The 24,269-nt window shown below is 40.2% G+C and overlaps 4 protein-coding genes and 1 non-coding gene across 6 annotated transcripts; all 5 read left to right on the top strand.

Moving 5' to 3' along the window:
- Positions 1 to 289: 289 nt before the first annotated feature.
- TRNAL-AAG lies at positions 290 to 370 on the top strand. The gene has a single exon. It is a non-coding gene; the product is annotated as a tRNA-Leu (tRNA).
- Positions 371 to 422: 52 nt separating this feature from the next.
- LOC115727526 (probable methyltransferase PMT2) lies at positions 423 to 5,731 on the top strand. Of its 2 annotated transcripts, none has more exons than XM_030657745.2 (7): positions 423 to 904; positions 1,503 to 2,156; positions 2,376 to 2,586; positions 2,915 to 3,203; positions 3,582 to 3,971; positions 4,817 to 4,894; positions 5,117 to 5,731. In XM_030657745.2, the coding sequence occupies exons 2-7, from the start codon at positions 1,518 to 1,520 to the stop codon at positions 5,358 to 5,360; spliced, it is 1,851 nt and encodes a 616-aa protein (XP_030513605.2). In that variant the 5' UTR covers positions 423 to 904; positions 1,503 to 1,517; the 3' UTR covers positions 5,361 to 5,731. The 2 variants fall into 2 exon arrangements, with proteins under 2 accessions (XP_030513605.2, XP_030513604.2); XM_030657744.2 differs by having other exon boundaries at positions 1,511 to 2,156.
- A 993-nt stretch (positions 5,732 to 6,724) lies between these two features.
- LOC115727527 (protein PHYTOCHROME KINASE SUBSTRATE 3-like) lies at positions 6,725 to 9,184 on the top strand. Its single transcript, XM_030657746.2, is given in 2 exon segments — positions 6,725 to 8,758; positions 8,760 to 9,184. Coding segments are annotated over 2 exon segments (1,401 nt in total). The 5' UTR covers positions 6,725 to 7,406; the 3' UTR covers positions 8,809 to 9,184.
- A 4,455-nt stretch (positions 9,185 to 13,639) lies between these two features.
- Positions 13,640 to 18,110, top strand: LOC115727528 (NAP1-related protein 2-like). The gene is made up of 10 exons (XM_030657748.2): positions 13,640 to 13,883; positions 14,420 to 14,542; positions 14,641 to 14,691; positions 14,861 to 14,932; positions 15,102 to 15,212; positions 15,298 to 15,359; positions 16,035 to 16,098; positions 16,178 to 16,234; positions 16,325 to 16,348; positions 17,633 to 18,110. Exons 1-10 carry the CDS (start codon positions 13,767 to 13,769, stop codon positions 17,720 to 17,722), a joined length of 771 nt encoding a protein of 256 aa, XP_030513608.2. The 5' UTR covers positions 13,640 to 13,766; the 3' UTR covers positions 17,723 to 18,110.
- Positions 18,111 to 21,267: 3,157 nt separating this feature from the next.
- LOC115727536 (flavonol synthase/flavanone 3-hydroxylase-like) lies at positions 21,268 to 22,599 on the top strand. Its single transcript, XM_030657760.2, has 3 exons — positions 21,268 to 21,715; positions 21,829 to 22,150; positions 22,323 to 22,599. Exons 1-3 carry the CDS (start codon positions 21,348 to 21,350, stop codon positions 22,590 to 22,592), a joined length of 960 nt encoding a protein of 319 aa, XP_030513620.2. The 5' UTR covers positions 21,268 to 21,347; the 3' UTR covers positions 22,593 to 22,599.
- The last annotated feature ends 1,670 nt before the right edge of the window (positions 22,600 to 24,269 follow it).

Genomic DNA, 24,269 nt, shown 5'->3' on the forward strand with positions numbered 1-24,269 from the left:
GAGTGTGCGTGACCCTAACAACAAATCTTATGAAGTTCTTCAGTAATTTCATAGGTTGTGTGGAGAGGCAAGTCAGAACAAGAATGAGCGGCAAAAATATCAAATTGATCCCATTTTAAGGTGTATGGTACTAAAATCGTGTCATGCACCTGATCTTCACACATGTTACGTCGGTTCCTTTCATCACAATTGAATTTTAACCAAGCCAAGTTTTGATATTTTCTTCATATATTTCAAATTGGTTTAATTTTGAAAGAATTAAACATTCAGGAAATCAGTGAGACATAAAGTGGAGATGGCCGAGTTGGTCTAAGGCGCCAGATTAAGGTTCTGGTCCGAAAGGGCGTGGGTTCAAATCCCACTCTCCACACGAGCGTGTTTTCTTCTCTCTCCTTTTCTTTTTATTTTCCATTTGCAGCATCTCTAAAGGCTTGACCTTTCTCTTTCCCTTCGCTCTTTTCTTCTATTTGTGAGATTCGACAATGAATTCCGAGCGTTAATTTCCATAAATTCGTCATCTTTTTCTTGTCTGATGATTCCTCAAGAATCCAACTGTTGATCCCCGTGGTCGCTTCGGACCGTGAACATCGTATCTATCTCCACGACCCACCAATTTTCGTACACCTGGATACAAATCTGTTTCGTCCCCGTTTGAGGGACTCTCGGGATCGTCGCTTTTCTGCATCTGCACGCGTTCTTGGGGACGAGCGAGTGCGAGGGGCTCCGCAATCTTGGAATTCCTCTTTTTGTTTTCCTCGCAGTTCTACGCCCGATCGGTCCTATGACGGCTCTTTGATTTGATCGGGGCCAGAGACTCCGTTATTTCGGGTTCCGGATTGGCGGGTGTTCGATTCTCGGATCAATTTTATTTTTTTGTTGCGACCGCTGAATCAACTGCGCAACTGTAAGTTGAATTCTTGGTTACGAGAATGTGCCTGTCGTTTGATTTTCTATCCTGGTATTTTGGACATGAATGACTGCGATTCTGGGCTGGGGATTCTCAGAACTAATGCATTTTGTCGGTGACTTAAACCATCACGATCCCCGGTCATTTGCCTATGATAATACTGAACCTATGCATTTTGTTGTCAATGCTGCAATTAGACAGTGACATGACGCCTAATCCCAGCTGTTGATTTTGTGGGCTCACGGAGGCTTCTGCCGCATTGCAGATGAATGGCTGGGTCCAAGGCATTGTCTGCATATTCACTCCGTTGACATGATTGGAAATGTTTTCTATCTCTCGTGCTGGCTAGCCTGCTTTATAAATCTGATATAGCACGCTTTCCCCAGAAAGTAATGATCTTGGCTGTCTTTGTCTGCCTATAGTGGTACTATCTCGCATCTATACTAAGAACTTTGTATAACCATACATTCATGCATTAGCATGCATGGTTCATATTAAGCCATCTATTGAACAGTTGCTGCTGTTGTTTGTAATCTAGAGTTTGAGTCTATATCGAGTTAGTCCTTTTCTAAAGAATTCTAATTGGAGTCTATGGTTTTCCAGGTGCCTCATGGCAGCTAAGGGCCCAAATGAGAGAAGAAGTAGGAGTTCGATGCCTATATTTGTCGTAGTTGGTTTGTGCTGTGTCTTCTATATTTTGGGTGCATGGCAGCGAAGTGGTTTTGGAAAAGGAGACAGCATTGCAGTTGAAATCACCAAGCAGGCAGATTGCAGTATCCTCTCCAATCTACACTATGAAACCCATCAAGGTGATGCCCGGATAGCAGAAGATTCCGACACGGACATCAAGGAATTCAAGCCATGTGATGATCAATATATTGATTACACACCATGTCAGGACCAAATGCGGGCTATGACTTTCCCTCGAGAAAATATGAATTACAGAGAGAGGCACTGTCCCACTGAAGAAGGGAAGCTGCGTTGCCTTGTCCCAGCACCCAAAGGATATATGACCCCATTCCCATGGCCCAAGAGCCGTGACTATGTTCCTTTTGCCAATGCACCGTACAAGAGCTTAACTGTTGAAAAGGCTGTCCAGAACTGGATCCAGTATGAGGGCAATGTGTTCAGATTTCCAGGAGGCGGAACGCAGTTTCCAAATGGGGCTGATGCTTATATTGAAGAACTTGCTTCTATCATCCCGTTGGATAATGGGGTGGTTAGGACTGCACTAGACACTGGATGCGGGGTAAGTGCACTAGTGCAAATGACAAGATTTTTTTCAGATCAGTTGTTCTTGTGCTAGATTTCTGCATTAGGTGGATCCAATGTTGCTTGGAAGTTAGATTTATTCAGATCTTGTTCCTATTGTGGTGAAAGCTCTCTCATTGTTGCATATGTGCGTGTTTAATGCTGATGTTCAATGTCGTTGGGTTTGGCGTTCATATTTGCTCATGTATGTCCATAGGTTGCAAGTTGGGGTGCTTACCTGTTTAAGAAAAATGTTGTAGCCATGTCATTTGCACCAAGAGACTCTCATGAAGCTCAAGTCCAGTTTGCCCTGGAAAGAGGTGTCCCTGCTGTTATTGGAGTTCTTGGGACCATAAAACTGCCATATCCATCTAGAGCTTTTGACATGGCTCACTGCTCTCGCTGCTTGATACCATGGGCTTCCAATGGTGAGTTTAGTTTAGAAGTTGCTCACATCAATTGATTCTCAAGATTTTACTGTCCTGCGAATGTAAAGTTTTGTTTCGTGTATCCATCACGAAGTGTTCACATTTCCCCACATCTTTGTTTCTCCTTTTTCTTTACATCAAAGGTCTTTTTGAGGTTGGTCAAGGAAGGTTCAGTTTTATGCTAATATTGTGCAGGAAGAATTTGGCATTGAATTTTGACCAGTCTCACATAACTTAGGAACTTTCCTTGGAATTGTTGCCAAAGAACACATCCAGTGTGATATTCCCTTATTTTACTCTATTTTTATTTTGTAATCTTCCTTTGCAGATGGAATGTACATGATGGAAGTTGATCGAGTTCTTAGACCCGGTGGTTATTGGGTGCTTTCTGGTCCTCCCATTAACTGGATCAACAATTACCAAGCATGGCAGCGTCCAAAAGAGGAACTTGAGGAGGAACAAAGGAAAATTGAAGAGACTGCCAAACGTCTTTGCTGGGAGAAGAAGCATGAGAAGGGAGAAATTGCAATATGGCAAAAGAGAACCAGCTATGATTCTTGCCATGGCAAAGATCTGGAGTCCACAGTATGCAAATCCACAAATCTAGATGATGTTTGGTACATCTTTGACCTTCAACTGTATCTGTCAGCTTCTTATTATCTTGGCCTTCAGTATCTGTTCAATGCTTATTTTACTTTGAATTTTACTGAGGGGGTAATTGATTGTAATAGCACTTGCTAAAGCAACAAAATCCTCAATGGGCGGCCAACACCCTTGTTTGGTCTTTATAGCTCCTCAAATCATGTCATACTGTAACCAGGACTGGAGTTTAGATATGGTGCATGCTGCATGAATTCTCTTTGCTCGTTATGAGAACAAGAAAGGTTCTATGGGAGCATGTATTGGCTGGATACCATTGGAACTTATGCTAGGGTCTGCAGTATTAATCTGGAAGCTCTATAAGTGCTCATGTTCTTAGAGTTGCTCATCGGCAGGTACAAGAAAATGGAGGTATGTGTTACTCCTTACCCTGAAACTACTGACCCAGAAGAAGTTGCGGTTGGGGCATGGAAGCCATTTCCAGAAAGATTAAATGCCGTTCCATACAGAGTTTCCAGTGGCTCAGTACCTGGAGTGTCAGCTGATTCATTCCAGGATGACAACAAGACATGGAGGAAACATGTAAACTTTTACAAGACAGAGAACAAGATTATTGGTTCAGGGAGGTATCGGAACATCATGGACATGAATGCTGGTCTGGGGAGTTTTGCTGCAGCTCTGGAATCTCCGAAGCTATGGGTCATGAATGTCATGCCCACAATAGCTAAGAGAGACGCTCTCGGTGTTATTTATGAGCGTGGGCTGATAGGCATATATCATGATTGGTATGTTTTCAAACATGAATCCTATTCGTTCAGTTATAACTCAGAAATTGCTGCACAGGAATCATGTGCTCATATTGCTTGTCTCTTGTTTCAAAAATCAGCTTGTGCTGAGATGGAAGATATCGCATCCATTACTTTTGTTTCTTTATAGGTTGTGGAACTTATGAAATTATTAACATTGTTTTCGGTGTCGGCTATTTGTGAAAGCACGAAGTTTCGATTTGCGACACATTATGTTTGTCACTTGGTCAAATGTCACTTTATATTGAGATTACAGCAGTTGGGGTGGATTAAAAAATAGCAATCACTGAAAACCTTAAGCAACTGATTTGCATAGCCCTCTCAGCCGAACCTAGAGTCTGATGACTTCTGCATAGGCGTATGTTCAGTTACCTGTTAGCAAATTATCTGGTAAGTACTCATTGACAAGCACCAACGGGGTTAATTATTAGATACTCGCAGTGCATACTCCTTCCCTCTCGCATGCACTGTGAACCCCACTCACATGGGACCTATGTTTATGTAAGAGGAGTCATTATACTCCTGGAGCATGTAAAATAAAGGAATGTAGACTTTGGAATCGTTTACTAGCGATATAACAGTTGCCTATCAGCTGCTAGTATTTGTCATTTGCTGTAGAAGCAAGTCATTGTATATAAACAACAGAAATTTCGCTGCGTGCAACCTTAATGTGCAATTTGCTGTGCATGCTCCTTTAAGGAACCATCCGTCCCAATTGTGGTGATTTCATTATGGCATCTACTCACGTTCTTCTGTTGCTTATTTTTACTAATAAACTGCTATCATGGCTTAAAATTCCTCTAACCTATGGTTTCTGTAATCAGGTGCGAAGCCTTCTCCACATATCCGAGGACATATGATCTCATTCACGCGCATGGAGTTTTCAGCTTGTACAAGGATAAGTAAGTGATCTCTTGAACCTTTTCATAGGATTAACTATTCGGTTGTAGGTTATCAATTAAAGTCCAAGTTTATACATTAATAGCATCATTAGATGGTGGATTGCAGGAAGTATTGGAAGCCACCTCATGATGGGAGTAGATGGTGATGAGAGGTGGTTTAACATAGAGATCATGATTAACGTCATTAACTTAAATTTCTTGCTGGTAATTAATGACCTGCAGGTGTAACATGGAAGACATTCTCCTCGAGATGGATCGTATCCTCCGACCTGAAGGAGCAGTCATATTCCGGGACAAAGTGGATGTGCTACTGAAGGTGAAGAGGATTGTGGCAGGAATGAGGTGGAACACAAAGATGGTGGATCATGAGGATGGTCCTCTGATCACCGAGAAAGTTCTCTTCGCTGTCAAACGATACTGGGTTGCCGGCGAAAGCAGCTCTATGTCCGCACCGCAGATGGGTTAAAAAGAAAGGACGACTAGAGTGCTGTTCTTGCATGAACACTGCTGCTTTAGCTGTTTAGCGACAGAGAAACTCATTCTGAGTCACTTGCACGTCCACAGAGAGAGGTGAGATAAGGCGCACCCTCCTACCTTTATGTATAGGTGGCCCTAATTCTTCAAACAGGCTGAAGTCCTTTAGCTTTTTCCTTTTTTCCTTTTCGGCTTCTTCAAATTCTTTTTCTTCCTGATGAATTTTGCAGTACTGTTAATGCTAACTTAGGCCTGTATGCATCTCCCTCGAACGCGACTCGTTAGCATATTCTGTTTGAGGGAAGCTACCGGCATCTCCTTTGTAATTCCACTTTGAGATTTCCGGTACCATCATTTGTTATCCGTTTGCTTCTTACTGCAATTCACAAAAAGGCTTTAACGTTCACTGCTGGGGAACCCAGAGCTGCTTTTTCCCTCCCAAATGATCATACATGGCATCATTTTGAATACTAAGCCGAAGTAACTTAGCTAATTAGCAAGCAAGGGATGTCCATTGTGAACACACTGAAGTTATTACATCTGATTATTGTCTGTCTCATTGTTCTGATTTTTACCCTACTTTGAAGATATTGCATTTGTAAGCGGCTACCGGAAGTATCCTCGAGCCTGGTCGAGGTTATACTTTAGTTGCATCGATACTCAATAACAAGCAGACGGAGGCGCCTTTTTGGACACCATATGAGCAATCTGACTACTGCAGCTACTCGATTAGTGAGATAATTATCCAACAAGTCATAACTCTATTGCTTTTGTGCCAATTCAGTCCTAAATTTTTTAATTTGATCAACCGAGTCATAAATTTTTGACAATTTATCAATGTTGTCCTTAAGGCCAATTTTGATCGAAAATTGCTGCATGGACCAGCTATCCTCTGTGGCATGATTTATGCTAACGTGGATAGTTTTGCAATTTTTTTTTCATTTTTTACAATTTTTTATTATTTTTTCCTTTTATTTTCTGTCCTTTCTTTGCCTTTTTCAGCCAGCCACAAGCAAGGGCTGCCTGTGTCAAGGGGACTGTTGTTCACGCCAACAGTTGCCTGCGGCAGGTGAGCGCAGCCCTTGCCGACCACAGGGTAAAAGGAAAGTAAGGAAACAATAGAAAGAAAAGATAAAAAGAAAAAAATGGAGAAAATTCAAAAAAGTTCAGAATTTTTTTATAAAAAAATTGTAAAATTATTTCCAATAGCATCGATCATGCTAAATAGGCAGGTTGGCGACCACTACAACGATTATAGTGGCACATCGTCAAAAAGTTTGAAAGCAATTGACACAATTATAATAGTTCTATGACTTTTTTTTTTTTTTTGTTATTTTCCCCAAAGATCACTTTCAATTTGACAACTGATTACTTGCAATGGATAGATATATTTTTCTAAAAGTCTCCATTTCACATTCATTTTTAAGTCACGTAGTTTTCAAGTCACCGTGCTAAAAAAATGTATTGAAAAGTACATTCTTTGCACCTGTTTTTCTCCACACTACAGGCAGAATAATTTGATTTGAGCTAAGTTAATTTGAGCTTAAGATTGAACTGAGGCCAGGTTTGCAACTAAGTTTTACTTAATAGAACAGATGCCACTGTGGAGAAGAAGATGATACTTTGATGGGATCAAGATGACCCATGAAGCAACCTTTAAACAAAACATGGTTTTGGCCTTTAAGCACAGTGAGATTCAGATGAAAAAGGATGAAAAGGACACTTGCTTGCCACTCTCCAGGCAAACCAGGCCATGATCCAATGTCAATGTGACCCCACCAGAAATCTAGGCATTGAGACTGGTTGTGTCCAATAAAGAACCATGAAATGCCAAGCATATCAACCTTCTGTTGTATCAGTTCCCCATTACTTAAGGCACATTTTCAACCTGTCCATGCACAGAAAAACCTCCCAATACCATCTTCCTCCTAAAATTCTCCCCCCTCTCTCTGGCTGTTGATCTTGCTCTCTCAAAGTTAGTTAAAGGAGCAAACCCAAATACCATCTGCTGCTCCTTGTTGTGTTCTCAGATAGATCCATGGAGGGTGAAAATAGCTACACCGATCTTCGAACCGCTTCCTTTTCAATTTATCTGAATTCGGCACAAGAGAGCTTTGTGCAGAAGCTTGGTGAGTCGGCTCGGTGCTCGTCTCCTCCCATCCCTTTGAGTGAGGAGACTCATGTTCTGAAAGGCTTAGGGAAGGTCATGGCTAGAGGGGGCGAAATCGGCGTCTTTGGTGCCGAAAAGTACTTCAACATGGACATAGAGGAGGACTCTGCCCCGACACTCGTGGTTGATGACATGAGGAAATCTGGGTACAAGAAAGAGTGTCATCTCGATCATTATTCTAGTAGCTTGAAGACCATGTCCGGAACGCCGAGTTTGAGCTCCGAGATGAGTTGGAACAGCCAAACTTCTCTCTTGAAAAGCCTTCAGAGGATTCCATCTCAGGGGAAGCAGAACAGCTCCAGCAGAAGAAGCTTTTTCGCAAGACTTAGCTGCAGCAAGTCTTGTTCGGATAGGAAGTCCATATATGTCAGCAGAAACATTCAGGGCAGAGGAAACCGACGAGAGGATATCAGAAGTGAGAGTACGGAAAATGAGCACTTAGCCATCAGAGATAAGCAGTCTCAATCTCAACCTACGTGTCAGGAGAAAGATGATTTGAGCTGCTCAAGTTTCGAAAAGGCCACAACGGGGCCAAAAAGAGAGGAGCACTTTGCTTTCCCGGTGCTTCATGATGGGTTGCAGAAACTGGCTGTCGAAAGAAAAATGGGAGAGATCAGAACCAAAGTAGAAGAAGAGCCCCGGATCTCTCTCGAGGTATTCGGCTCCCGCGCAAAGAAGAAAGGCGATGCAGTGGCGATGAACCTGGAGAGGAAACTGTCAATTCTAACTTGGGATGCCATTCCGAAAGCCCAAAGCTTTCCGACTTCATCCCAACGCAGCGAAGCAAACGACGACATGGAAAGCGAGGCAAGTTCTGATCTGTTTGAGATAGAAAACCTATCTGGCACTAGTAGCGTGCCTCCATTATTCTCTGGGTTCATGACTCCCACCACTTTGTACGAGCCAAGCGAAGCCAGCATCGAGTGGAGCGTTGTCACGGCCAGTGCAGCTGATTTTTCAGTGTTCTCCGATTATGATGAGAAGGAAGTTTCGCTTTCATCTGGTTTCCAGGATGCTAGTCTAGTCAAAACTTCCAATGCTAAACTAAGCCAAGAAAAATCATCAACAGAAAATCAGGGTCCAAAACCCCGATTAAGTGGAGGTGGATTATTGGGGTGCAAGAGTCACAAAACAGTTAAAGTTGCTGAGACTGCCCACATGACTAATGACAAGCCGAAGATCCCGCAGCCCCACCCAAGGTTGAATACCTCCATGCCAGTAAGGAAAATTGCAAGCTGAGGCCAAGGTGAAAGATATTGATTTCTCATAAGAGAGGTGAGGAGAGAACTGAGAAGCACGAGCTTTTGTTTTCGTTGCTTTTTCTTTTTCCTTGTAAACTTTTCCTGGCATTTGATGTCAATAATACTTGGGAGTGATTATGCCGAGCATAAGAACGTGTTTACTACTCCCTTGAAAAAACAGGGTCCATGTCTGGTGTCTTTGTGTCATTTCAGAACAAAGCAGCCGAATTAGCCAGCAAAAATCAGGATTTTGATTTTGTTGGAGCTTTCTAGGCGATTGTCTGAGAGTGTATCTAGGGGACCTGGATTGCTTGACCACCCTTGTCTGTTACATTTGTAAGTTGTGTTCATTCTTGTCCTGCTTTAGAAATGGAGGTGTTTCCTATGATGGGGCCTTATTCTCTACTTTAAACTAAAAGCCACTTTTCAGTTTTGATAGACCGGACTCGTCCTTCTCGTGAGAATGCGAATGGGTTGTCACTTTCTATCTGTAACTAAAGCTGAACAATACATGAAGTCGATGCTTCGAGAATGGACAAGCCGAGAAAACCCGATCTCTATGCAAAGCCTGTCAATGGTTCCCTGATATACTTCAGCTTTTGACAAGAAATGTCTAACAGTGTAGGATGAAAAGATGATGATGATGATGATGATGATGATGCATTCCTCCTGTTATTGGCACTCTTTTCGCCTTTTTCTTAAGTAGCATGTGACTGTTGAGTTCAGATATCAAGCTCGGATGTGACAAAACAGCCCTGAGTTCACTACATGAAGATTTGGCATCGGAACAGAACCATAATCCTGATCTTTGGGAGATTGTTCCCATCATGGACACACAACAGATCAAGTTCTTGAACTTTGCAGCGCGAGTCCAAATTGCAAAAGTCGACGGTAATTTGCCTGTCATAATAATCCAACAGAGACCAGTAATCTTTTAGGGCCTCACCAATGTGTCTGCTTTCTTCTTGGTCTTATAGATGATACAGTGTTTCCACTGTTATAAAGACGGTATGCAAAGCGCGATAGAAAGTTGTATAAGGTTCAACTAGTGAGACTGCTCGTGTTCTGAAGGACTCCGTCTTCCGGGTAATCTCCTTGTTTCTCATAAAAATGCAAGAAAAGGCGTGACTTCCTCTGCAGTACAGGATGAGAGGAGTTTTTTTTCGGTTCTTTTTGTTTTTTTTCTTCGATGGGGATTTCAGGAAGGGTAGGTAATATGCCTTTAATGGAGGATACTACTTACAGAGAGATATGATCTGTTAAGGAATGTCATCTGCAATGACAGTTTCAAACCCAACTCATCCTAAAAGTGAATGCTGATATGTCAATGAACACAAGTTGTTTTGTTTGTGCATTCTGGTGGCCTGAGCCAACCCAACAGCTAAATGTGGAACCCATTCATGATCCTTCTAATATTCGTTTTTCCACACTTAGTAACTAAGGTTTGGAATCTTGCAGACATTTTTCCACACTCAGTAACTAAGGTTTGGAATCTTGCAGACATTCTCAATCTCACATTGGCGTAGTTTGCCTTAGAACTTAAAACAACAAATATCCTTCTTTCTGTTCAGTTTTAATACAGCAAAACCAGGAAAAATTGCAACTTGTACAAATGAGAAGATCTGCAGATCTTAAAAAATTGGCTAGATTGAACTCTGTCGACATGCCATCGATAGCAGCAAAGATCAAGTACTTTCACACTAGGATCTGTCGTTTTGAACCACAAAATGTAATAGCTGTTCAAGTTGAAAGCATGCTTGCTCGGCAAAAACTCCTTTTCACAAATCTTTCAACCTTGAAAGGAAACCCAATTAATGTGAGATCATAAGCATCATGGGCATGATGTGACCAACAAACAATAGTGAACCACAGAGACAAGCAAAGGAACTTAAATGCAGAAAAGATGGAGGAGTTGGCTGTCACCTTTATTATCTTGAAAAGGGTGAACCAATAATACTATTACTGCAAAAGAAAGAGAGAACAAATGTGATGCATCTATCCCTGGGGCTGCAATATTGAACAGGTCAAGCTACTGTCCCCACATGAAAATCATGTTGTCTAGAGAGGGATGGGCATTTATTGAAGAATTTAAGTTTCTGACAGAAATTCTCTAGGTATTTTCTTGAGAAATCAGGCCACATGTTGGCTTTTGCCCAATGGAATGTCTTAAAGGCGACCTTCTTAATATAGATATAGGTGAGCAGTAATGGTTCTCATGGACCACTTAAGAAACACATATGGTTGCTAGGGCTATTTGAGGATTGAAGGCTGTGTGATACACAGCAGATGATCACCAGAGAAAGAGAGAGAGAGAGATTGAACTGGAAGATCCCCACAATTTTTCTATGGCCAATTTGAATGTCTCGCATTCCGTTTGACCACACACATGATGAGCCTGATCTAGAGAGTTTAGATGACTCATAATGAAATAGTACCGCGAGACAAGAACGGATTTGATCTCGAAGGTGAGTAAAATCTTTGTATTTTTTATCTGACCTCCTACAAAGCCACTTTCTGGTCTGTAGTTGCAATAGTGGCCCTTAATAATGCAGGCAAAAGATGCAACAACATAAGTCTAATGCAAACAGGGTCAGTATGTCTTGTCTCTCTCTAATGCATACAATATTTGGACATATACTTTTATGTCTCAAAATAGTAACTTGCCCTCTATCTAGATTGAAAGGTGAAAGGGGAGTGATGATGACCCTTTGGTCCCAAAAAAAAAAAAAAAGGTTCTTTAGGGGAATTAACAATCCTATCTGGCCTTTCGAATGAGATAATCACCCCATCGAACTTTTTAAGTTTACCATAAATCGATCTGCGATCTCGATTAACGTCGTAAAATTAGCATCTTTAGTAAATTGAAAATAGAGTCCAAGTATGGCTCCACAACACAACTTTGTTTTTTTTTTTTTCGGTCATAGACAACACTACTTGAATGGTCTCTTATTCTGCAAATCCAAACGAGGAGTCTGTTAGTTGTTCTTGTTGATCATCAATGATTTAAAGGATAATAAAAGCAAGAGCCCAATTGTCGAGCAAAAGCGAAACAAAACATGTAGGCCCATCGGTGAAGATAATACAATATGATCCAAGTGCTTACACATGTTACTTTGATTTGAGCCAGGTCCAAGGCCCTGGCCCAGTCTGCTCTCATCAGCACCAGTATTATGAAAACGGATGGGTGATGAACATTCGATTGAAAAATCACCAAAAATTTCAAATAAGGACATGAAATGTCCTCATTTGAAAAGTGAAACTTATGTCAAATAAGGACCTAAAGTACCCTTATTATTTTAAAGAAGGACTTGACCAAGAGTATTTTCGTCATTTATATTTTCTCAATTATTTTCATTTTTTTTCCTTTCATTTTCGCCGATGGCCGATCTTAGGTGATGGCCGGCCACATACGAGAGCTGGGTGAGGGTTGCCTCGCCTATGGCTAGCAAGGGCATATGCGACTTGCTAGCAGCCGGCAAGGGTCGTCGGGCCCTCGCCAACCGCAACAAAGGAAAATAAAAAGAAACGGAATAAAGGAAGAAAAACAGTAAATGACGAAAATGCTTTTGGCCATTTATTTAATTGAAATGAAATTCACTTCAGACTCTTATTTGAGAAAATGATGGTGCTTAAGACCCTTATTTGGAATTTTTCCTAAAAGTTATGAAGAACATAATTTTTTTCGAAAAATGAAATATGAGGGAAAATTTAAATTTTTCGGGTCTTTTTCTTACATTTTCTTCACCTGGGTTGCTCCGAAGTATGGCCTAAAAGAACAAACGATCAATTTTCAGAAGAAAAAGGGTGGAAAAACGAACTCATAAATGCGAATTACGAAAATGACCTTCTCATGCATCCTTTGATTCTTCGTAATTTTACTACGAAACAAGTGGGTCGTTTATCAATTTGTTAAGCTCACCTCCGAGGACACAACCTATCAACAAATTTCGGATTTAGTCCGTAGAGGCTATATTGTTGCGTAGGTATTTTTAAAGGTGTGAATGATAACTATTTTGTTTCCGGAATCAATTCCTGACTAGATATACCAGTTTCTAAATGAGTTTTCGAACAAATAAACGCGTTTAATAACGAGACAAAATTTATGTTTAGAAGTTCGTTTGATAACAACATTAAATTTCTAAAGTTGCCGATGGATCGGCGACTAGCGGAGGGCGATCGGCGAACCAACGACCGACAATCGGCGAACCAACAACGGGGACACAAGAGAGGGAAGTGAGTAATAAGAAGTATTCTTATTTCTCATTTCTACTCCAAAAACAGAGAAACTGAAAATTTTAACTTATATTTTTTTGTTTCAAGCCTATTTCTTGAACAAATTTTTATTTAAGAGATAGAAACATGAAATTGCATTGTCAAATAGATTTTTGTTCCACAGATTTTGAACAGAAATAGATAAATAAAATGATTATCATTAGCGTCCTCAATTGCATATCGATGCCACGTTCGAAAATGATGTCGATGCATTCCAATAGACGGACACATTCATATTTAAATTAGGAATGTTATGGGATCGTCGTATTTGAAGGGTTTTTTTTCGAGTTTTTTTTTTTTTTGGTCGAAATTTTTCAATGACACTACTTTTGACAATAACTAAATTATTATTATTATTATTATTATTATTATTATTATTATTATCCCAGCAATTGGTTTACCCCATGGGCACGACCGAGCCGTCGGGTTAAAGCTTAGAGACCTGTACTGTACGAGGTTTCGTGAACTCGCGACTTCGGTAGACATTCGGATTCTGGGTCGCTGGTTCGACTTTCACGATTCTATCTTTTGTTGCTTTTTTGACTGAGTTAACTCGGCAACTGGTGGGCACCGTTTTCTTTTGCACTATTAATAAAACCCCCCCAAAACCCTAGTCTTTGTTTTGTTCTCTTCCCCTGTCGGGTGTAGGGTTTTAGTTGGACTACCCTCGCGAGCAGAGAGGCACGCCAGAAAAGGGAGAGGTGAGCCGCGAGCGATGGGCGGGGACAAGGGAAAGAAGGTGAAAGGGGACGACGAGAACTCGGAGCAAATCGATGGGGAGCTCGTTCTGTCCATTGAGAAGCTCCAAGAAATCCAGGATGAGCTTGAAAAGGTACATAATCATGCTTTCTGTTGGGCGCCCATTTCACTTCTTCCTCTTTTGTTTCTTCCCGTTTTAAATTGCGTGTCGATTGTTGACGGTCAACGTGAAGTTTCAGTTCTTTTGGCCCGGTTTGTTGGTTTGAGTTCTTGAATTCCTTCTCTTTTCGTTTGGGATGATGTCTCGGTGTAAAGGGTTCTTTTTGGCTTCCCTATTTTGGTTTAATTTTGTAACCGTGATTGGGGTCGCGAATGACTGGCTCTTTAGGTTTCTTGAGAATTATGGAATCAATTTATCATTTTTGCTGGCCTCTTGATGGAAACTCGTGGCAATGGTAATGAAGAAAAATTCAGCCTTTGGAAACTTTGACGGCAGAGTTTAATTGCCTAATGCAGTCTTGCAGTCAATTGTAATGAAGAACATCGTAGTGACCCTTCTGTGCATCTACATTGTCAGTGGAGCGCTGGAGTTTGTTTGGTATACTGTGATGGTGTATCGCTTATTATCATGCTAATTGATCTGTCTGGTTTTGGGTTGTGTATTGATAGATCAATGAGGAGGCCAGTGACAAAGTTTTGGAGATAGACCAGAAGTATAACGAAATCCGCAAACCAGTGTATGATAAGCGCAATGACATCATACAGGCGATCCCTGATTTCTGGCTAACTGCTGTCAGTAATTTGACTCTCCTCTTTAGTCTTTGATTGGACTGGCTTTGGCTGCTACAATTCAACAAATTTTTCTAATCGAGCTGTTATCATTTGTGTAGTTCCTTAGTCATCCAATGCTTGGTGAACTTTTGACGGATGAGGATCAAAAGGTTTGTATTCTATTCTTACATCAGCCAGGAAAAACTATCAGTGAGCTCATTTCTGTTTTCATAGTCGGCCTCACTGACTCTTTTAAGTTCTAGCGAAGTTGACCTCCCAGTCATAAACGAAATTACTCTGTTTTGCATAGTTTGAGTGATGTTTTTTATTCTCTGGTAGATATTTAAGTACCTCGACTCCCTGGATGTGGAGGATTCGAAGGATGTTAAATCGGGATATTCCATCACCTTCGTGAGTTTGTTTCTTTTCTTCACAATTCTTGGCTTCTAAATGATTTTTAAACTTTGTTACCCTTTTTTCCATGCAGATACATTAATTTATATGGAAGTAATGCAGTTTATCTTTTTTGTTTAGATAATGAATTTGCAGATTCTGTACTTATTGCTTCATTTTTATTTAGAACTTCCGGCCAAATCCTTTCTTTGACGATTCAAAGCTTACAAAGACTTACACTTTCCTCGATGAAGGAACTAAAATAACTGCCACGTCAATTAAGTGGAAAGAAGGCATGGTAAGGTTATACGCTTTTGTAGGTCTAGGTTTATTGCCGAGCTTACTATCTTAATGGTATGTGGCCACCTCTTTGTGATGTGAAGGGGTTGCCAAATGGAGTCGCCCGTGAGAAGAAAGGGAACAAAAGACCTTTGTCAGATGAAAGGTCAGTATATTTCTGAACCCAGTGGCTCCATAACACAGTAAAAATGATCTGCCTTTGGATCAGATTTTAATGGTGAGAAATATTTTCCTGCAAGATTATGGCTGTTTTTTTTTTGTGAAGACAGTATCATGCATTTATAGAACCTCAGTTTTTCTTTACTTTCTGTGGGTTTTTTTTTCGGGGATCTATTCAGTTCTTATTGAATACCATCATTCAAACTATAGGTTAATCTTTCTGACCAAAAAGAAAAAACTGTAGATTAATCCATCACAACAGCGCCTTAGTGTTTTTTGCTCCCATCTTTGGTTTTATTCTAGTCCATGTCCTTCAGCAGTTTGCATTTTGAAATTGTGAGATCCAAAAACCTTTTCCAAAAGAATGCACTGTTCTGAATTGATATCAAGCAGGACGAAGTTCAAATCATATTCCAGTGCATTTTCTTGTAATAGCTCTTTTGCTTCAAACAGGCTGAGAATGTGGGATTTCTCGTGCTGTTCTGATGTGACACTTAAAAGTGTTTATCACTGTCTTATCTTCCTTTTTCAATATCATATATCTAAAGAAGGCTCGTCCAAATTGACTAATTTTCTCAGCATCTGTGTAGGCTGTCTTTATAGTCGTTGGACTTTCTATTCATGATTGTGACTCACCACCCACTTTTTGTTATGAGAGCAGCTTCTTCCATTGGTTCAGTGATGCTCAGCATAAAGAAGATGTTATCGATGAAATCCATGATGAGGTTGGTTTTTTTTTTTTTTTGGGGTCGGAGCTGATGAGAGTTGATTTTGCTGAAAATAATATATTCTCCAAAATTGCAGATTGCGGACATTATTAAGGAGGATTTGTGGGCAAATCCTCTTACTTATTTTAACAATGTAACCCCTTTACCTTTTTGCTCCCTCGTATTAGTTATGCTTTGAAGGTTTTATAATTATACTAATGTGTTTATGATCATCTTGGCTCAGGATGCTGATGAAGATGATGAAGAGGTAAATGGTTTTTCCTCTAACATCAAATGTGTGACTTATACAGTGGGTCTCTGCTAGGAGAGCTAGACATGTACACAAGAGCTACTTTTCAGGACTCAAAGCAAATTTCCTTGCTTCCTTAGTTTTTACTTTGTTTTTAGGCCTCAAATTGCTTTTTATGGCAGTTCATGCTCTGCCATTGTGATTTCCAATGTCTGCAATCAGATGGATCAGAAATCGTTGGGTGTTGATTGACTCATTCTTCAATCTTATCATAGTCTGCTCTTCTTTGTCCTTCACTGCTTCTTGAATGTTGGAATTGCTGCATTGGCCTGTCTATAACTCTCTTGTGCATTACCTTCACAAGCAAATAATTGATCTTTAGGATCGGTTGGATAGTTAATACTGACCCTTGATGGTTTGGGCTCTTATTGCATTTTAATAGCATCAATTTGTTGGATTAGTTAGCATCAATTTGTTGGATTAGCTTTACTCCATCTTGTTTTTAGAGCTCTGTGGCTATTTTCTGTTGTTATTTTGTACTCAATCTATGGCTGTTTTTGTTATTGTCAAATTGGGTGTCAATTATGAAATGTCAAGGCTCATGGGACCAGAGCCGGAAGAGCCTGTCATAGGGTATTGGACCTAATTTTTATGATCTTAGAATTGGTGCCTGCATGCATGTGTACTTTCACCTGATTGCTCTCTGTAACTCGAAAAATACATACAAGACCATTTATTAAAAAGAAAACTCTACTAAACTGTCAATGAAGAGAGTTCTATAATTCGGAATTTTCCTCATATTGACTGAGTTTAAGAAGTTATAATGAAGCTTTTTCTTGCTTTATGCTTACAATGGTGATCTCCACCAGAACATTTGCAGAAACATTTCCTGGAGAGAAAAAGAAACCTGCCCAGAAAATCAGGACATACCTTCTAGGGTGATCATTTGTGACTGCTGATATTATTAAGATCTGCTGCTGCAGAATTCACTTTAAGCTTATTAATGTACTAGACTTGTTTGCTCCTTGCTGGCTTGCTCCTGTCAATCTTTTTTAGGAGCATACAGGTTGTTTTACAGGATAAGTGCCTTATGTTTGTTCCTTATTCTTTTCTTTGTTAACGATGAGTGATATTATATGGTAACAAATAGTGTGGTTCCTATCATTTTGTTCTCTTCAGTCATGCCATGCTAGCAAAGTTGATTTTTTGAGTTTAGAATTATCCAAACAGTGCAACTAGTCTGGTGAATTTTGGACTTTGTCAAACAGTTCCTTGTACATCCTGACTTCTCGTTGCTAACAGGGAAAAGATGATGATGGCTCAGAAGATGATGAGGAAGATGATGACGACAATGACGAAGAAGAAGACAGCGATGAGGAAGATGGCCAGTGAACTCTTCTCAGAGCTTGTACTTCTTGATTACTAGTGTCCAGATATGTATAGAGGGATCTTAAGATTATGCTGAATTTGATAGGGAAGAAGCACGATACATGTATTCACTTTAATGTTAGGGTACTCTATCGTGCCCCAATATCTGTTATGCACAAGAGTTTGCTGGTATTGTTAGTTGAGACTTTGTGGTTCTCTTTCTACTCTTTGGTTTTTCCGACCTTTTTTTGTTTGATAGGCTAGCACTATTTAAGTCCCTGAACTATCATCGTGGAGGTGATGATGTTATGCCAGCAAACCATATTTTACGGTACTAGTGAGGGACGAGAAATTCTGAGATTGATGTAAAGATGTTCTGAGAGCCAAACATGATATGTGCAGAATATTTGGTCCAATATCTCACACTGAAAAAATTATGATGCATGGATGATTTGTTGCTGGGCTCAAGCCTAGTGTTTTCTTTTGGAGGGTACAAGATTCATGTAGTGTCAAGTAGTTTTAGACGTTTCGACATTTGCCTTCTGATGCCTACCCGTGGTGTGGATGTACGTATCTGAGAAACAGCAAGGAAAAGATGATAGCAACCATTGACAGACTTGTGGAGTGCTCTTCTGAAGTCTAGATGATGATGTCTAATCTACAGTCAGAAATATACAACTTATGAAGATTCCATCATACTATCTTCCAAAAAACCTAATCTACGTTCAGAAAGATAAGCACGAGGAATAAACGGATGAAGATTCCACCATACCATCTTCTAAAAGATAAAACTGCAGATGAATTAGTCCTTCCTGTTGTTTATTAGACTCCCTGCACTTGAAAAAATTTAAATTATAATCATGAATGGCAGTGCAAAATTCTTCCAAGGCTTGGATGACGGAAAACTTTTGTCATACTGGAAAATGGCTGCATGATCCTCCTATGTACGATGGACCATGTTAAAAATTTCCATAAATAATTGACCAAATGATGCCAACTCATCCTACGTAAAATTTTTAGGCCAAAAAAGAAATCCTACGTAAAACTATATACTATGATTTGCTCCTCGAATTTTTTTTTTTTCACACTTCAGAATCTATTTAAACATTTTTGCACCTCCGTATTTGTTTCAGTCTATTCAGCAGTAAGATGTGAACAAAACCAGATCAAGTTCATATTGTTGATCTGGTGAAGAGTTGGGCAATCTAAATGCTGTTGAACCGGGTGAAATTAGGAAATGACTCCAGATTCTATATGCAATTGTAATACTTAAGAAATTGTCGTGAAGGCGGATATGATCATTTCGTATTGGTTAAACGCATTTCTGGTCTCATCTTGCAAGAATTTATGGGATTAGTGCCAACTGTTCTAAAAGTTTAAGCGATTAGATGAAGATAAATTTGAACTCAAGATTTTCTGTTTGATACTATGTGAGATGGGACTGCTGCCAATTGTTATAAAAGCTCAAGCTATTAGATGAAAATGTAGTTTAATGTTTATATATTTTAACACATTTGGTGGGTACTTTGTTGTCTAACCATATAGGATTATCATTTCAGGCATTATTGCCAAGTAGAAGTCTTATCCTATTCATGAAATTCTAACCAAACTACGGAAAAGGATAGAAGAAGCCAAATGGGTATCTTTGATGTAGCCCTATGGAGCGTGAGCAAATATGCTTCAGCCAAAACATTATTATTTGCTTCAGCCAAAACATTATGTCAGATATGTTTGAACTCTTTAAGAAGAGGACATGCTTGCAGATGATTTTCCAAGTTATTTCTGGCCATGTGGATACCATAGCATGATCTAAATCATAGAGGTAGCCATATTTTGTTAGGATTCATGCCAACCATAACAGTAAAGTAACACAATTTTATCATGGTTCACCCTTAAACTAGAGTTACATCCAATATAGGATTTTCCTGTAATTAGTATCTCACACCTCTCGTTATATCATGATAATGGGAAGTATAAACCACACCTCAATAATTTTATGTGCATTAACATCTAGTCAAGCCAAATTTATAATCTTACCTTGCTTTTGTCAAGAAAATTTCTATTTATGTTTTGAAGATGAAAAAATAATCACAAGCTACTAATGTGTGCATTTGAATGTGTGTAGAACAACTTCTGTTTACACGGGCCATATGCCGGTGGTGTCGACAACATGACGTCTAACGCATGGAACGGCTTTTTGCTTCATTAGAAGGAGAACGAGCTATTGGATCAGAAACGTGTATTGAGTTTGGAAGAACTTTTGTAGGAGATAAACAAGTGGTGAAGGGAGGGTTTGTTCAAACTTGGATGGACCAAATAGACGTTAAACAATCTAAGGCACATGAGACGTCGATTTGCTTGGAAGGACTTGCTTGTAGAAGGTGAACAGACCATTGAGCAGTAAGTCCTGAGAAGCCTGGAAGGATCGCGTTGCAGAAGCAGCTCATGCTAGAGATGATATATAGCTAGCGGACGTACGAGCCTCTACATCCTGGTGGGAAGATCCAAATCTTTATCAAGTTGAATCGGACTCAAATTAGTGTCTCGCAGCTGTCTTCAAACGCTGAATCCGCATCCAGCAACCTGGAGGACTGAGAGAGTTTCTAACATATACCTTAAAGCTTAACAGATCAAAGTGGGCTGTGAAGATCGGCGAAGTTCACGAACTCTTTCTCTGTCAAGTTCAAATTAAGCGGCCTGTGAACAATAATCCAATCGGAGTCTAACCTGATCTATAAAATTGATCAATACTTCAACAGAAAAGATGGACTTAGGCCAAACTTTACCTCATACCAGACATGCCTTGAAAGCCTTAACTTCATTGAGAATTACTGGAAGTTTATATTGTTTTTGACTCCAAGTCAAATGGAATTATTGATAAAATAATTAAATATTAAATCACGCATTCATCTAACAGCTTAAGTTTTTAGATTAGTTGGCAGTAATCCCATAAAATCTCACATGGTATAGATCCCGAGTTTGAATATTTTTCAAGACTCATTTGCATCTCACAATCATAAAATAAATATACACTTCACAACAAGAATCTAATTTCATTACATTCAGAAATATTAGTAGAAGGAATAAACGGATGAAGATTCCGCCATGCTATCTTCCAAAGACAAAACTGCAAATGTATTAGTCCTTTTTTTTTTTTTGGGTCGGAGTCCTTCCTGTTCTTTAATGAGTTCAATATACATCACGGTTTGGACTGATGCAATACCTTGATCTCTTGGCTGCTAATTGTCCGAAACACCCAAGATTTTTTTTTTTGTTTTGGTCGAACCGAAACACCCAAGATGTTACCTAAGGAGAAACTTGCTGAAAGACATTTTCTATTCATGACAGTGATGGTTTTGCACCAGAGTACACCACCCTTTAAAATAAAGATCCGAACAGACAAACCCGGACTTGCTTCCCTACTCATTCATGTTGCCAAAGTTATCCTTGCGACTTGATCAAACTTACATATTTTATGTCCCGCGATAATCGTAGGTTAATTAAAATGAAGTATGACATTTTAAACTTGAGGACAACCAATTGTGGGTCGAAATGCAAAGTATGTGAACTTCTATATAACGCAATGGTGGTTTGGGATAAGAACTCAAGCAACCACAAAAAGCAGAAACTTTAGCCACAAGAACTTGAAATGGTGTCCTCAAGCATCCCAACAGTTGATCTCTCTCCTTTCTTCAACGAGGGAGGTGATGAGCATGGAAGAAAGGAGGCAATAGAGACCATAACCAAGGCTTGTCTTGAGCATGGCTTCTTCCAAATAGTGAACCATGGCATACCCACCGATCTTATGAATAAAGCCCTCCAACACTCCAAGACATTCTTTCAATACCCACCTGAAGAGAAGCTCAAGTCGAGTCCCCGGCCAGGCGAAGGCGCTTGTCAGCTTCCTATCGGCTACAACATCCAGCCCGATCACTCGGTGGACAAGAATGAGTACTTCCTGGTGTTCCAACCGGGATCAAGCTATAATGTATACCCTGAAAATCTGCCTGAACTCAGGTAATTTTCAGATCACTGTTGGCCTGCCCTTGTTCTTTTCCCTTTTATTTGGTCTAATTTTAAGTGAAATGCTGCTGATTCCTTAAAAAACATGCCCTTTTACCCTTTGACAGGAGTGTGATGGAAGATCTCTATCCACGCTTTGTTGGAATTGGTTCTCTTATGGAAAGCATCATAAATGACTGCTTGGGGCTGCCTCCGAATTTCCTGAAAGAGTATAATGATGAACGGAGCTGGGACTTCATGGCAGCATTCCACTATTTCCCTGCGACAGAGAGCGAGAACAATGGAATCACGGAGCATGAAGATGGGAACTGCATCACCTTCGTGTTCCAGGATGAAGTTGGAGGCCTCGAAGTTCGCAAGGATGGGGAGTGGATTCCCGTTGTTCCGGAGGAAGGCAGTATTGTGGTTAACGTGGCTGATTTCATTCAGGTAAGTGAAAACATTCGACTTTTTCCCCCTATCCAGCGAGCGATCGACAGAGGGATCGTCCATTGCTGACTCTTGCCATGCATCTTTTGTTCTTCTTTCCATCTTTTCATCACGTCAGACAACAAATGCTAATTCCTTGTGTTGCATGGCGGTGCTGGTCCGTGTGGAAAAGGTGATGAGCAACAAAAAATTCAATAGCGCCACTCACAGGGTGGTGAGATCGGAAGGAAAAAGCCGATACTCATACGGCTTCTTCTACAACTTGAACTGGGACAAATGGGTGGAGCCGCTGCCACAGTTCACTACGGAGATCGGAGAGCCGCCTAAGTACAAGAGATTCCAAGTCAGGGAGTACCAGATGATGAGGATGAAGAACAAGCAACATCCGCCTGCTAGGCCGGAAGATGAGATCGGCATCACTTATTATGCCATTGATACTTAGCAAGGATGGAAATATCCCTATCAAGAACATGTGCCATCGTAATGTCTTAAGCAACTAGTACTTGCGTTCCCTGAAGTCAAGAATAAGAACTTTTCACTGTCTGAATGGTTCCAAAAATGTAAAAAGTGTGAAGTAATTAAGGGTTGTGATCGAGATGCTCATGATGCTTCCCTTTGTTAGTCCCCCTCCACTGTCATGTCCTAATATTACAGTTCCCTTCGTCAAGTTTACCTCAGAAATCCTCCATTAGAGAAACGATTTTCTCTTCACCTTGTGAATACACCACTCGTCCATTGTGCCAAGTGAATGTATCTTTAGAAGTTGGGATATGTTTTAGTATTCTATCTTCTCACTTTGAGTAACAAGATAAGGAAATATGAAGAAATGTTCATGCCCACATAAATTATTGTGAGGATAATGCAGCTAAATTTAGCTCCTCAAACCAACCCCTCCCCCCCCCCCAAAAAAAAAAAAAAAAGATGTGCCTACCTTCTTTTAAGCATTAGAGGTATGATTTCTTTAAAAATTTAAAAACGAGTTAGCGGTTTGGCACTTCATTTTCCTTGTATCTGCTCACCCTTTTGCTCATCTGTTCCTTGTAGTATAAAGACTTAGAAAAGCTTCTGTCGATGTAATTGCAATTATCCAGTGCTGTGAAATTTTATGAACTTACAGTCCTCCAAAGGGTGTGACACAGGGGCTTTTTCCAAACCAAGATAAAAAATAATAATAATAATTACCAAATCAAGTGTAAAAAAATTTTATTTACCAAATCAAGTGCCACTCGACAATCTTGTGGCTGAGCGGTCCCTCACTTGGCAATCACCTTGTTGAGCGGGCCAAAATAGCAAAATATTTCCCGCTCGGCGGTCTGATTGCCGAGCGGGCGGTGCACATATATTTTTTTTTAATTTTCTATGCTTGCTCAATTTTTTATTGTTTTCTTTATTAATCATTTTTTAATTTATTTTTCTTATTTTCTTTTAATCATTTTTTTATTATTTAATTTGTTCTTTAGAATGGACAAAATATTAATGAAATTTCTATATAATACAATGAACTGCTTTAACTAGCAAGCGAATGAACAATCGAGGCCGCGGAGCGAACGCTCGCTCGGTCCGTGGGGTTGAGGCTTGCTCGTTCGTTCGTTCGTTCGCTCCGCGGCCTCGATCGTTCACTTGCTCATCCTCAATTTTCAATTCGTGGTGAACTCTCTCCATCAAAGACCTTTCGGATTCAATTGGAAGGAGAGATCCCACGAGAAATCCATTTGCAACTCATCCTCATCGTCCGACATGGTCACACCGGTTCCTTTGCCCAAACTCATTCCTACAAATAATTCCAATTTACGGAAAAATGTGTTCTTGAGTGAGCCCACTCCATTGAGCACTAGGCATGGCAAGGAAACCACGACACATAACGTAAATATGAGCGTTAAATTCATAAACATGGTGCATACGCTCTATTTTGATAGTCCCTTTCCTCACCCTATAATGAGACCAGGATGGCTTGGTTTACTCCTACACGAAATGTAAACATGAGCAAGCGGACGAATGATTGAGGCCATGGAGTGAACGAACGAGTGAGCGAATGAACGATTGAGACCGTGGAGCGAGCGAGCAAGCGAACGAACGAGCCTCGACCCCGTGGACCGAGCGAGTGAGCAACGAACGAGCA

The sequence above is a fragment of the Rhodamnia argentea genome, chromosome 6 (assembly GCF_020921035.1).
Source record: "Rhodamnia argentea isolate NSW1041297 chromosome 6, ASM2092103v1, whole genome shotgun sequence".
Taxonomy (NCBI): domain Eukaryota; kingdom Viridiplantae; phylum Streptophyta; class Magnoliopsida; order Myrtales; family Myrtaceae; genus Rhodamnia; species Rhodamnia argentea.

Coding starts and splice junctions, on each gene's coding strand:
- LOC115727526 (XM_030657745.2), top strand. CDS start 1,518: ATGGCAGCTAAGGGCCCAAATGAGAGAAGAAGTAGGAGTTCGATGCCT. Junction 3,972..4,816: donor ATAGGCATATATCATGATTG/GTATGTTTTCAA, acceptor TTCTGTAATCAG/GTGCGAAGCCTTCTCCACAT. Junction 4,895..5,116: donor TTCAGCTTGTACAAGGATAA/GTAAGTGATCTC, acceptor AATGACCTGCAG/GTGTAACATGGAAGACATTC.
- LOC115727528 (XM_030657748.2), top strand. CDS start 13,767: ATGGGCGGGGACAAGGGAAAGAAGGTGAAAGGGGACGACGAGAACTCG. Junction 13,884..14,419: donor TCCAGGATGAGCTTGAAAAG/GTACATAATCAT, acceptor GTGTATTGATAG/ATCAATGAGGAGGCCAGTGA. Junction 14,933..15,101: donor CGGGATATTCCATCACCTTC/GTGAGTTTGTTT, acceptor ATTTTTATTTAG/AACTTCCGGCCAAATCCTTT.
- LOC115727536 (XM_030657760.2), top strand. CDS start 21,348: ATGGTGTCCTCAAGCATCCCAACAGTTGATCTCTCTCCTTTCTTCAAC. Junction 21,716..21,828: donor GAAAATCTGCCTGAACTCAG/GTAATTTTCAGA, acceptor ACCCTTTGACAG/GAGTGTGATGGAAGATCTCT. Junction 22,151..22,322: donor ACGTGGCTGATTTCATTCAG/GTAAGTGAAAAC, acceptor CGTGTGGAAAAG/GTGATGAGCAACAAAAAATT.